This window comes from Nipponia nippon, unplaced genomic scaffold, assembly GCF_047370975.1.
Source record: "Nipponia nippon isolate SJK-2023a ecotype South Korea unplaced genomic scaffold, ASM4737097v1 scaffold_3, whole genome shotgun sequence".
Lineage (NCBI taxonomy): Eukaryota > Metazoa > Chordata > Aves > Pelecaniformes > Threskiornithidae > Nipponia > Nipponia nippon.
The window spans coordinates 60,945,391-60,958,177 of NW_028262347.1; the positions used below are offsets into that span (position 1 = coordinate 60,945,391).

The following is a 12,787-nucleotide window of genomic DNA, read 5'->3' on the forward strand; positions in this document are numbered from 1 at the left end:
GTTTAACTGCGAGTTCTGGTGTTCTGGGACATATGTTCGCACGTATGGAAGGCAGAGAGGGTGTATTTGCCTCCTGGGTCCATACAGTAAGTTCTTAAATGATTGCCGAGAGGCAAAACTGATCCACTGGCCAATTCGTGCAGTCTTTGCTACCTGGAAGAAGAGAATCTGGCTGGGGCCATGTACACGGGGCAGAGTAAGGCCGATGAAGTAGCCAGTTCTTACTCCGGCGCCTCTCTGCCCCTTCCCAAAGAAAGCACTTCCCCACTGAAACTGGTGGGTTCAGGCCGCGATGGAAACATTTCATGAGAAGGATGGACCAAAGTCAGAACTTGGATTTAAACATGTTCAAGTTCCTAGCAGCATTTAGGTCTAAAACATGGATCCATTTTCTGGGCTGCTGAGCCTTAGACACAGAAACTGGAATCCAGATCTTCCCCGTGCCTTACACACGTTAAGCCTCCCAGCACTGGTCCAGATAATAGCAAAGAGTCACCATCTGGCTGGATTTTATGGTTTGATGAAGTGCTCAGTTTTAAGGCAAGCACGTGTCTGGCACCTGGGGACTGCGGAGTCCTGATCCCGGTTCTGGCACGGTCCTTCTGTGGCCCTGGGCAAGTCACGTCCTCTTCGGAGCCGGGAATTCATCAAGTGCCCCGTGGCCCCGCTGAATCGGCAACGGGCTGTAAAACAATCCTCAGCTGCGACCGGAGGAGAGGCCGGCTGGAGGGGCCTCTCGGCAGTGCCGAGCCAGCTCTGTGCCACGGCCCAGAGACGCTTGTGCTGGGGCACGGCTGAGGAGGGCTTGCGCTCTCCACGCTGCTCCCGTGGGTCACTGCGGGAGGGCTGGCAGCCAGGCAGGGCGTCTCAGGGCTTGCGCTCCCTCGCGCTAGGGCCACCCTCGCCCTCAAGAGCCTCGAGACAGAGAAAGTACAGACACGTTTTCAGCCCCTCTGGTTTGGTTTTGCAGTTACACTTACCATCGGGCTTTGCAGGTGTGTTCTGAGCAGGGCTTACACACCCATTTTCAGATGCACAGCACTATTCATTAGTTTGCCATGTGCTATCACTAACAGATGAAATATTCTTCAGTCTTTTTAGGCTTTTAATTATGATGTACTCCCGTTTTGCTATAAACCACAGATATTTTTCTATTTACTATCAGAAAACCCAAGAAATGACATGCAGTAATTTTTCAGCATCACGGGTCTATGTTTTTAATTGGTTTTCCTCCCTGTTTAAGCAACAAGTAAGTAGGGAGTCCAAAGAATTAAAAGCTCTCTTTGCTGCACATTGAAGGTTCTTTATAAGCAAAACTTTTAACGAGATATGGGCATTACAAACCAACCCAGTTCTGCTTAGTGGGAGCCCTTTACTTTCCACATCTTAAAATTATTAAATCTCAGTATGCCTATATTTCATATTATATCTTCTTTGAATGCCAAAATCGGCCAGTCTGGTTTCATTTTTCTTTATAGTTTGTTTTTTTAGTTTCTGTGTTTGGAAACATTTACCTTAAAAAAAAAAAAGTCAGAAACTTGCAAGGGTTATGTAAATGACTGGAAGTGTGGCTGTTTTTCTGAACTCTGAACAAGTGACCTACCTTGCCCACAGTTCCAGAATTGGCTACAAGACCTGTGCTTTGCTCTGCCCCGTAGCATCCCGCAGCCCGTCCCCGGCTGGATTCTGTTTCTCACAACAGAAGAATAGAGCTGGACACGTATGGTGTTTGAAGGGGTAACTTTTGCTTAATGTCTTCGTTTTGCAGTGAAATGATTGATTACTGAATTCTAGGCCTGTAAACGCTTCTATCTTTTAATAGCATTTAATCCTTTATCTGCAAAGTAAATGGCAACTTGGACATACTATACGGAGTTAGATACCTCTTCCAACAGCAGCACACACGTCTAGCTTATCTCAGAAAGTGGACCGGGACTAACGCTAGCGACCTTCATGCTGAACAGCATTTCTAGAAAGCCTCTCCTGGACACTAAATACAAGAGAGAAAGAAGCTGCAATGGAATGAAAACTTTATGGCAGTTTTCTAGCCACAGCTCCTTGTGCTAAAGCCTTAAGATTTTGTCAAGTGTTGTTCAAAATATTGTATCTCTTTCAGCAATTAGACAAAGAGTCATGGCGGGGTTGATTTGGGCAAGTCTAGTGCCAGCAGCACAGCCGTTAGCTGACACGAGACCTCTTTGTGAAGGCATTCGCTGTATAAAAAGGGGGGAGGGGAGGTTGGCTAGGAAGATAATTCAAAGGGCTGCAAAGATGAGGCTCACCAGAGGAAAGCAGTGTGACAGCTCTGGAGTTCCGAGAAGGTATTTTACCTTCTCAGTCCATGCATCCTCATTTTTCTTGGCTGCAGTAGGATTCATTCCTTGAATTGCCACTTTGACCAACCGTATTCCAGGAATCCGTAGCTGCTTGTTCCGTTTCTGCTGCTGGTTTTGTAATGCTTATTCCATTGCCAAGAGATTACTTGCAGGCGTCTGTTACAGTGGAACAGAGGTAGCCTCTTAAAGAGAGGCAAAAAGTAAAAATCAGAGTTTCAACTCAAATCTGCACTTAAATAAGCCTCCAGTGTATGCACAGGCTTAGGTTAGACAGCAATGATGTGTAAATGGGACTGATGTCGGTATCACCAGAATAGCTGACAGTGGGTGACCCTCACTTACTGCCAGACGTGTCTGGTTTCTATGTTCTACTGGATCCATCATTGCCAAGGCTGCCCCTTTCTTCCTAAACTTCCACTATCGCAGAGGATTTCCTTCACGCTCACAAAACCTTTCATCCCCACGCTTTCATCAGCTTGAGGTAAACTAGCTGCAAGGTTACCCCTCAGGGCTGCATATAGCCCTGTCCTCTCAATAGCGTAACTTCATGAGCACGCTCCTTCGCTCCTCCTCCATCTCCGCTACGTCTGCTTAAATTCCTGCAGGTGTAACTGTACACAGTGCTTAGTCTTTAATGTCCTGTAGCTCTAACCATCTAGCCTAGGAGACCACTTAAGAGAGGACTAACTAGTAAGAGCACCTTATCCTCAGCGTAGGATCCAGGTCAAAACTTTCCCCCACCGGTAGGCTGTAGCCTTTGAGGCTCACTCCCTCTGCTGGCGCACCCGAGCCTCAGTTTGGCAATCTCAGGGAACAAAGGAAAGGTGGTTAATTTGGCTGGGGCTTTTGGTTAGCCTCTTCCTCCAGTTCGAAGCAGTATGTCACTCTCTTATAACTCTTTGTAAATAACCCCAAGCTGTTCAGATCCTGGTAGGGGTGCTTCAGGAGCTTTCCCAATCCGAATGTGCTGTGTTGACATCTGTGTTGTCGTTAGCCCAATTGCAAAAAAAAAAAAAAAAAAAGTCTATACCTTCAGACTTGATTTGTAAGCCCAGACACAAGACTACCAGTTTAAGCATTTTGGCGGAAGCTTAAAAAGCAAGCCTACTCAGGCCGGTACTCATCTCTACTTCTCAAGCAGCTAAGAGAACAGCAGCAACGTGACTGCAAGAACAGGGCCAGGATCGGCATGCACAATTCAGCCATACGAGGAGCCAAAGAGCGTCTCAGGACTTCCAGGTCATAGGCGGTGTTCTGTATCCTCACTGATCTGGCATGCTGCCTTTCTCTGAAGCACCTGAACACGCACATACTTCATCTTGACTTCAGTGGGACTACTCCTTTCCTTAAAAACTCAACCATATGCTTTGCTGAGTAAGGGTTCAAGTGAGTTTAGGTTACAAAGTGACTCTTAGTTCATCTACTGCTTTAGTTCTAGGCCTTAGATCTCATGAAAAAATTTAGCTGCTCCCTTTCAGGTCATTCAAACCTGCTTCGCTGTCAATGGAGGATTTGTTGTTCTTCATAGTTCATTTGTTTTGTTTTGTTCTTAAAAAAAGTTTTAGCTATGCCCAGATTTAAAATGAGTTCTGAAGTCCTAGGACAGCATACGTCAGTACCTGGTGTTTGCAGCCCGTCTCTTCAGCGCTTTGGGCCAGTGTATTATTAGATCTACTGCACTCAGTAGGAATTGAATGGGTATCTGTAAGCTGTATCATGCACTTGCTGCATACCCAGTCCCCTCCCTTGAACTTCATGGAAACTGCATACGTTTAGCTGAAAGCAGATTGACTGTACCACCACACCATTGCTTGCACACAAATGCACGTGCATATTGAAATCCCACTCAAAACGTCTGATTTCAAGTTCTCGAGAAAATAGTTTCATTTCTCTAAGCCTGACACTACTTAAGAAAATTTTAACGCTTTAACAAAATGCTTTACGAATAGAAAAATGGTTTAGACGTTATAAGAAGGCTTTATCGTCTTTACACAACCATCAACACACATTCAGGCAGTATTATTTAAAACATTTATTAGTCTTTCATATTACACTGGTCTGGAAAACATTTTTAACCTTTATGAATAAGATGTGCATTTAGCTCAGCTCAAGCCCTAGTCCAGCAAAGCACTTTTCAAAACCAAGCACGGGGTTGTTTGAAGTGATGCAAGTGCTCTGCTGGATCACGGCCTTATTCCACAATTCCCACGTCCTGTTCACTCAGACTAATCAAGGCTTTCGGAACTGCTCCTAGTGTATTCTACTGACAGAGTCTCTCCCCTGTCAACTTAAAAACAGGCAGGATATGCGAGAAAGATTTCTTGCACTGTCTTGCACCTCCCTTGGACCCACTCAGGATTTAGAGTTATTCCTGTTCACCAAAAAAATCTTCCAGTTATATCTGCTGGATTTCAATTTCTGTAAAGTACTTCTTTTTTCCATCTTTTTCATCTTGTTCATTCATTGTACTTAGCTAGTTTTAGCCTAGGTATGATGTTCATTGACTGCAGTTCTTGGAATAAGAGTTTACAGGCATAAGGGATGCGCAGAGAAGACACATGACATGATGATTTGCAGTAGTGGCACCTAGGGAAACAAACAGAAAGACAGTCAGATTTGGTGCATAAATGAAGCTCTGCAGAAAAAAAAACAGTTGCCGCTATCCACTGGTTTCTTTGTCCACCTGCATTTAAACACTGGGCTCAGTCCTAGAAAGAGCCAAATGCTTGAGACACATTTTAGCGCTTAAGTAAGTCATAACTTCAAGCCCATAAATAATCTGACTGAAGTCAATAGGAGCTTAATGTTAAACCTGCACTTTTCTTGGAGAAGAATCACAGTGCTCAGCAGCTAACAGGACTGACTTCTACTTTTTCACCACTCACATTATTGCCAGCACAAATTCAGCATTGCGTAATGAGAGAAAGGAGGTGAACAAAGCTAAGTATTCCTGAAAACACAGTTAATGGTCCAGTTTCTGTCTTATACATATATGTCACAAAAAAGAGGCAGGAAGAAAGAAGGTTCACACTTAGGTTTTTTCCTTATACTCAGTTTCACCCTATGATGTCTCAAATCAGTTCATATTCCAGAAAAGAGGCATCTCTAGTCTTACATCTCTCTGTGTGAACAGCCAAAGCTTTAGTCAAGACGGGAAACCAGTAAAACTGCTTTAACACATATTCGTTGCCCTCTTCATTCAAATAATAATCTTAAAATTCTGGGGGAAAGAGATTTTTTGTCATTTAGATATAATGTTGACCATATAAGGAATATATAGGCTGGTGACTCAGCCATCTTTCCAGTATCGGGACTCAAATTCAGTGGTGGTAGCAACTGTTTAAATTACTTCATTTCATAATCTGTGTACACACAAAGGAAATTAAAAATCTTTCTTATAAATATCAGTTTCCAACCTCCCTATTTCCTCATTCTCCTGTATATTCCATCTTCTGGTTTTGGAGAGTTGAGAAAGCCAGGCCTTTGGGAGCACAGAGTGACTCAGCACTTCCTAATGGTCTAAAAAAGCTCTTTTTTTGCTTCTGTGTTTCAAATTTATATTTCTGGCATAAAGTCATAACAGTCTGAAGATGCAATTAAGGAAGAATTAGCAAAATTCCTACATGCTTCTGTGGTACAGAATGAGGCTGAAAGTCAACATCTACAATAAAGCCAATGCTCAGTCGCTTGTTTCTGTTACCAGTAAACTGGACCTAGAGCACATGGAAGTCAATGGGGACAGGTCCAATAAAGCTGGTTTGTGTTAATAAGGTTCTTGGTTATGAGAGCTGGCATTAGTCTTCCAGTTACTTTTTCAGACTCTGCTACTTCTCTTTTACAGACATACTTAAAGAACATGTCGAACAGCTGGTTATTTTCCAAGAAAACTGTGGTTGCCTTGACCTCCACATGCTCCATACTTGGGGTATTTATTTATTTATTTATTTATTTTAAAACAAGAAAGCTTTCAACCAATGGTACAGAAGCCTTAATTACATTTCTGCAGTTCATGATGAGGAATGAAGCTTCACTTATTCCCAGTAATTGCTCTGGCTTTGTCTGCATCTGACTATAGGCAGTAAGAAGGTAATAGACTGAACTAGGTGTTCCCCTGGAACGGGCTTCTCCTGTAGACACTGTTACATAGGGGAAACGCTACAGCTAGCATGCCTTTGAAACAGAACAGACCTCAACTGCAGGTTTATAACTACTCCCTGAGTCCAAATTTATAGGGATAGGTACATTTTTATGGTGGGAGGAAGTGACCTAAACAGAAGCCATTTTCCGATGATAACATAGCAAGCAATTGGTCTCAACAGAAGAAGTCCTGCAAGCCCTGGGAGCCTGACGTGGCACAACTTTTCTGCCATGAGCAGATGTCTGGCATCTGATTACAGCTCCTAGGGACTGAGGAACAACGACTACTCACTACACCTAGGCTCAAAGCTACACTGTTCTGGGCCTGCTTTGTACCGGGGTGGGGATCACCCAGAAAGGTTAAAGTGCTGTGAGCACGAAGCTCTGTCAAACAGAGATCACAGAAACTGAAGTACTTGAAAGACCGTTTGGTACTAGAATTGATACTAAACTGGGCAGGCAACTGTGCCAAGGCTGAATCTGGACCAGAAACAAAATTTTTCTTCATGTGTATTTTAAAATGCTCGGACTCCAGGGATCAGAATACCTTCTCATCTTATCATCAAAAAAGGACCAAATTCTGCTTATTGCATTCAGTGAAGTCCTGCCCCTGAGCACCTGTACAACAGCAAAGTTGGAAAATTTGCATAAACCTGGAACGTCAGAGTAAGTTTCTACTGTATTTTTTACGGGGACAAACTCTGTCACTGCCACAGCAGTCCCCTTCCCCTGTGAAAATACCAGTTCAGGCCCCAACACTGATCTCCTGTTACTGTCTTGCAGAAAAACATACCCAGTGGCTAGTCCTTGTCTGGGAGGAAGGGCTCACCTTCCTTAAGACAAGTGCCCTTAATGCTAGCCACCGAACAATAAGTTTCTAATAGGTTTCTTGCAGCAATGTCTTATTAATGCCAGAATCACTGAAAAGGCCCGTTTGGAAGTTTCTCTTAACGACTTGGTCTCTACTGTGATGCTCATTATAGGGCCACTTGCTTCAGCTACTGGTAGAGACAGCGTATCATTTAGCAGAAACTACCTCTTACTGATTACTCTCACACATCAGACAGCTTTTCACAGAATCAGATTGCAAGAATGTCTGGCTCTGCCGGAGAGAGTAGTTTCTTTCACAGTTATTTAAAGAGAGTTACTGAACTTTGTTACAAGCTATAGTAACAACACCTTAAAAATAAAATGTAATACTATTTCTAAAGTTCAAATTCCTGCTTTTCTTCAAGGTGCCCTCACTTCCTGTGGTCTCTGAAAATCTTCAATGACCGCTCTGAAAGCCAAGGTCTTATAAAAAAATAATTGAGCTGCATCTGCAAGTGAGTTTTTTTAAGGCAGTGCTTTACACAGTTAGAAGCGGTTGGTTGTTTGACTTACGGCATGCCCTTCCTTTCAGACGACTTCCTTCAACTGTCATTTGCATTGCAGTAGTTTTAAGAGACCTGGATCAGAAAAAGGCCTCACTTGTTACATACAGTGTACACACACTCAAGAGAAAGAGGACTCTCAAAAATACTTACTGCACAAAAGCCAGTAGGACAATGCCCGACTAAAAATCACCAACCACAATAGGATGCGCAGAGTAGGCCTTGTCTCTCCTCTGGATTTCACCTGTGTTTACCTACCTCTGTCTGAACTTCTGCTCCACAAGGAGCAGAACTGCTGCTGCTGCTGTTGGCAGACAAGCGTGGTGCTTGGTTTCTGGCCAGAAGCCACACGCTTCAGAAGAAAGGTCTGACCAAGGGCAGAAACGGTAGCTGTCACTTTCACACATCTACAAACTGAGAACACACCTTACTTTCCTACTTCATTATATCATGGAAAAATCACTCTTGAAGCACTGAAGTGAATAAAGTCCAATTTCCTTCCTCTCCCAATAGATTGATATTGATATCCAAGATGTGGCAAGTTTCCAACGATGTTCTTTTGAGGTATTTAGAAATGAATCTTTCTCCTCCTCCTTCCACTCCCCATCTTCCCCCAACATAAATATTAAAGTAACTTGTAACTTGAACTCGCACCATTTATTTTTTCCTCCCTTAGTCATGGGATTGCAGGTCACCTGTTTTCATGAAGCTTGCAAGAACGCTGTATCTCATAAATTCCTATTGGTCTCACAAGTCTGTTTTTCTGCCTGGCTAAAACAAAACCAAGCTAAAGCAAAACATTTTCCTCATCTCTAAAGAACATAAAAAGAAGTTTCCCTATCTTCTAATGATAGTGGTGTATTTCCAACATGCTACAGGGCAACTTTAAATCTAGCATCTCAAAATTACTGTAGAGAAAAGATGGTTAGAGCAAAGCCCATAGTGTTACACGTGGTGAGCTCCACATAGTTTTGACATTCAGTTTTATGCTTCCCCTACATGGAAAACCAGTTTGTTTGCAGGAGATCAACTCAGTACTGGCTTAGGACCCTGAGTAAGATAGCAAGACCATCAGTTAGTCTAGAGATAAGTTTCTTAGGGATAAAGCAGACGGGCAGAAGCCAGCTGCAATTTCCAACCATAGAGCTGCTTGTCTCTCGGGCTCCAACACGGGATCGGTGCATTTGTCTGATGCTTCGAAGAGGAGCTCCTTGTTTCACAAGACTACAAAGCAAAAGGCATTTGGGAGGGGCACAGTCAAAGAAAGCGGTATGCATGTGATCCTGAACTCCATAGCTAGAGAACAAGGGAGCAGGAGATGTTGCTTGCTTTTCCTATTCTTCTGTGCCCACTCTCTCTCTTCAGCCTTGTGAGGTTCAACATGTGACATACCAGGAAGATCTGTGACTAGCCTAGCTACTAATCTCATTTCTGATGTCAGAAGAGTCAAATACATTGACACAGCTATTTTCCTGTTTTCAAAAAATAGATGATATACAGCACTGGGCGTTTGCTAATCCCCTGCAAAGGCGGGAAGGAAGGCAGCAGACAGAGCAAAAGTAACTCTTCCCACAAGCACAGCTGGCTGGAGAAGACAATACCTGTGCTCCCACAACAGGAGAGACCCCTGGCCCACTGACTACACACTCACTTTAGTCCTAACTTCAATCAGACTGGAACAAAGAACCATCCCCTGCCACCAATTTTCCAAGTACCAATTTTGAACATTGACACTGGTTTTGATTAAGGTGCACGGGACTGTTAATCAGTGTCTGTGAGCACTTTAAAACTGAGAAGCACTATAACTAAGGGCAAGGTTCTGTTACATAGAGACACGTTTACTCTGTACCACTTTGCTTTATGCATCTGAGGTCAAAGGGTTTTTTGAAAACATGAAACATGTCACATGCACAAAGTGAGGAGGAGACACCATGATTTACAAAAAGCATTACAGTTAAGACAACTTACCAGCCAGAGTACCCCAGCAAGCCACACTGTCCACAAACATCCACTTCAAAGGCATCACTTGAAATCATCAGTCTCTCCAATAGAAGCATGCTGGCTCCATAACCTATCAAACAATCCCGTTCCATCTCTCCAAGACGTAAACCACCATCACGGGATCGACCTTCAGTGGGTTGCCTTTGAAATAAATTTTGGAAAAAATGTAGTAAGTGTTCCAGAACATACATTCTACAACTCTAGGAACGCCTGTCTCCAAACTGTAGGAATGGTACAGGATCAATGGACAGCAGCGTTCCACAAACCAGAGCTGCTGATCTCGCAAATGTGTTATTCAAGTTGAAGCAATTCATCTTTGCTCCTGCACTAGCAATATGATGGAGTTCTGCGAGTGGCAACTGCAGCGTCAGGCCACAACTCTTTACCTCACAGAATGTGGCTGAATAAGTGACAACAAAAAGAGACCGAATGGTATCCAAGACAATCTGGACACAGATTTGGTACTCTTTTTTGATGAGACATTCATGATAGTTTGTAGCTAACTAAATTAAACAATATTCAGCAGCTAATGAATGAATCATCGAGTTAATGTTTCAGCTGAACTACAGTTCAGACTTAATTCTTAAAATAAAACCATTTTTGATCTGAGAGAGAATACCAAAACAAAGCAGCAAACAAGTAGTATGCATATTACTAACTCATTATTGAAATCCTACTTTTTTTCTTAAGTAACATTTATCTAGTTTATTTTTTTCATGTCTGACGGTTAATGGACTGATTTTCCTATTGTATAGGTTCCTGGTTTTCTAGTTCCTCAACACAAATCAAACTCTCATTTTTTGCCTGGAAAGACTTCCTGTCCTCATGGTGCTAGAGGGAAGTTTTAACAAAGCAATGTAAGTATACGCTAAAGATTTTGAGGTAAAAAGGCAGGGTATAATATATTATTTAACATTATGACTGTTCAAGCTTATTTTTTTTTGTTGGACACAGTCAAAATTTTTAACCTCTGGTTTGTCATACTGCAATTTCACACAGCATCAGTTCTACTCTCATGTACTATCACAGTGCTGTAGTACTTAGGCTGCAAATATTAGAGTGAACTATGAAGCAAAAACAATCTTAAACTCCTGAAGCACTAATATATCGCATGCATTTTATTAAATCTTTCCATCTTAGTATATTCCCTGAAACATGACAGCAAAGAGAAGGAATTAAAAAATTGTTATGGGCAATCATAAGAGGCTTTCCTGCTCAGTGAAACCGCATGTTTAGGTGCTGTTTCTGATACCTGCGGCAGTGTAACCCATCTAGAATATCCAATGACAGATCTGGCCCATAACTTTCGGAGTACATTTTGTTTATATTATTTCAAACAACCAAATTTGTTAAGCATACTAAATATATTAAAAATAAGTTTTTGCCGACTTACTGCAACTAAAGAAAGAAAAGGATTTATAAAAGCTTTCAACATCTAATAATCTTTTGTAACAAGTATAAAAAAAAAAAAAAAAACAAAAAACAAACCTAATTACCAGACCAAAATATCTTCTAAAGATGCAAGTTCTATTTGTTTTTAGGGGGAAGTAGTTTCCCTTACTCTGACCACACTGGAACCTTATAAGTAATCTGCTTGTAATTCAAATTGTCCTTTTCATTCATATAACCTCCTATTTTTCCCACTGTTGGGAGAATGGATAGAAGTTGTTTACATCCTGATTAAACTCCCTAGGGCCCCCTCCCCAGATGATGGCACCATCACTGTTCAGAGGCTGTTTTAAAGGACTAACCCTGTGGTGAATGCAGTTTCTCTTCTGAAGTCCCAAGAGGCAGATTTTAAAAGCAATTGGGACCTCCAAAGATACAGGCATTTGCTGCAGTGCTAGGAGTGCCCGAGTTCCTTTTACCAGCTGACTTAGGTAATATTAGTTAATGCACAAGCCTACTTTCAAAAGTTTCACCAGGTGCTGTTCCACAGGATAAAATGACAAAATAGCTTTATAAATGCGAGCCCCAATAAAGTCTCAATCCAATTAAGAGAGGATAAAACCTCTGGAAAAATGATGGGGTCTCAACTCCAGCCCTTTAAGAGTTGCTGTGCCATGGGTCTTCCAACAGATACAGGATGGAGATTTCTAAGGCAGCTGAAATCCCATTAAAAATCCCCACAAAAAGCCCCCCAAAACAAAAAAAACCAACTTGAGTTTTAAGCTCTTAGGTGTTTCACTCCCACTGTCAAAATGACCTCATTAACAAAACAAAACAAACAAAATCCTCCCTCCCTAAAAAGTAGTTTTCTAAAGTACCAAAAATTTGAATATTGAGATTGGGCCTTTGAAAGAAGTCTATCTTATGCTCCCTAAGTCTATCAGATTTTTCTTCCAGCTCACATGCGTGTGAAAATTCCTCGCACCAAAGGTTGTTTAAAATGTTAAAACAGTATTTGTAAAGCATTTGTGCTTCCCCTTTCCCGCTACACACACGTACACTGCAGCTGTTGCCCTGGGCAACTACTTCCATTCTTTATTCTAAATATAACATTCTGAAAACAAAGCAGACTCTTGAAAATAAGATTGGGAATATAAATAAAGAGAGATATTTTTCATATTTTTAAAAAAAGTAAGTTCTTAAAATTCTTAAATGCTAAATAAAACACAGTAATTCTTTAAATAAAAAACAAACAAGGCCAAGTGGTCTTCATACTATTTAACTGCTGCATTTAGAAAAAAACATAAAACAATTAACTTCAGTGTTTTTAAGCACATTAAGAATTTATAGGCACTAATTCTGCATTTTCTGGAAGAACACTGGGTTCAGTTTTATGGCCCTGTTCCTTGTTTCATTGGCCAGGGGGGGGAAATAAGTCTACCCCCATGAATAAGAGCAGGCCTTCTAGGTCTCAGCAGATCTCCCTTGTGCCTGGTACAGAAAACCAGGGGCTAACTCGAAATGGAGTCGTTGGCTGAAACACGGATCTCC

At 41.9% G+C, this 12,787-nt stretch overlaps 1 protein-coding gene across 2 annotated transcripts in view; it reads right to left on the minus strand.

The window, feature by feature from the left end:
- Window positions 1-4,353: 4,353 nt before the first annotated feature.
- POLR3B (RNA polymerase III subunit B) overlaps window positions 4,354-12,787 on the minus strand; it is an 80,430-nt gene continuing 71,996 nt past the window's right edge. For both annotated transcript variants that reach the window (XM_087766645.1, XM_009474166.2), the window contains 2 exons: window positions 9,815-9,988; window positions 4,354-4,922 (listed from right to left, as the gene is read on the minus strand). In XM_087766645.1, the coding sequence (XP_087622771.1) occupies window positions 4,793-4,922; window positions 9,815-9,988 (304 nt within the window). In that variant the 3' untranslated portion in view covers window positions 4,354-4,792. The remainder of the gene's footprint in view (window positions 4,923-9,814; window positions 9,989-12,787) is intronic.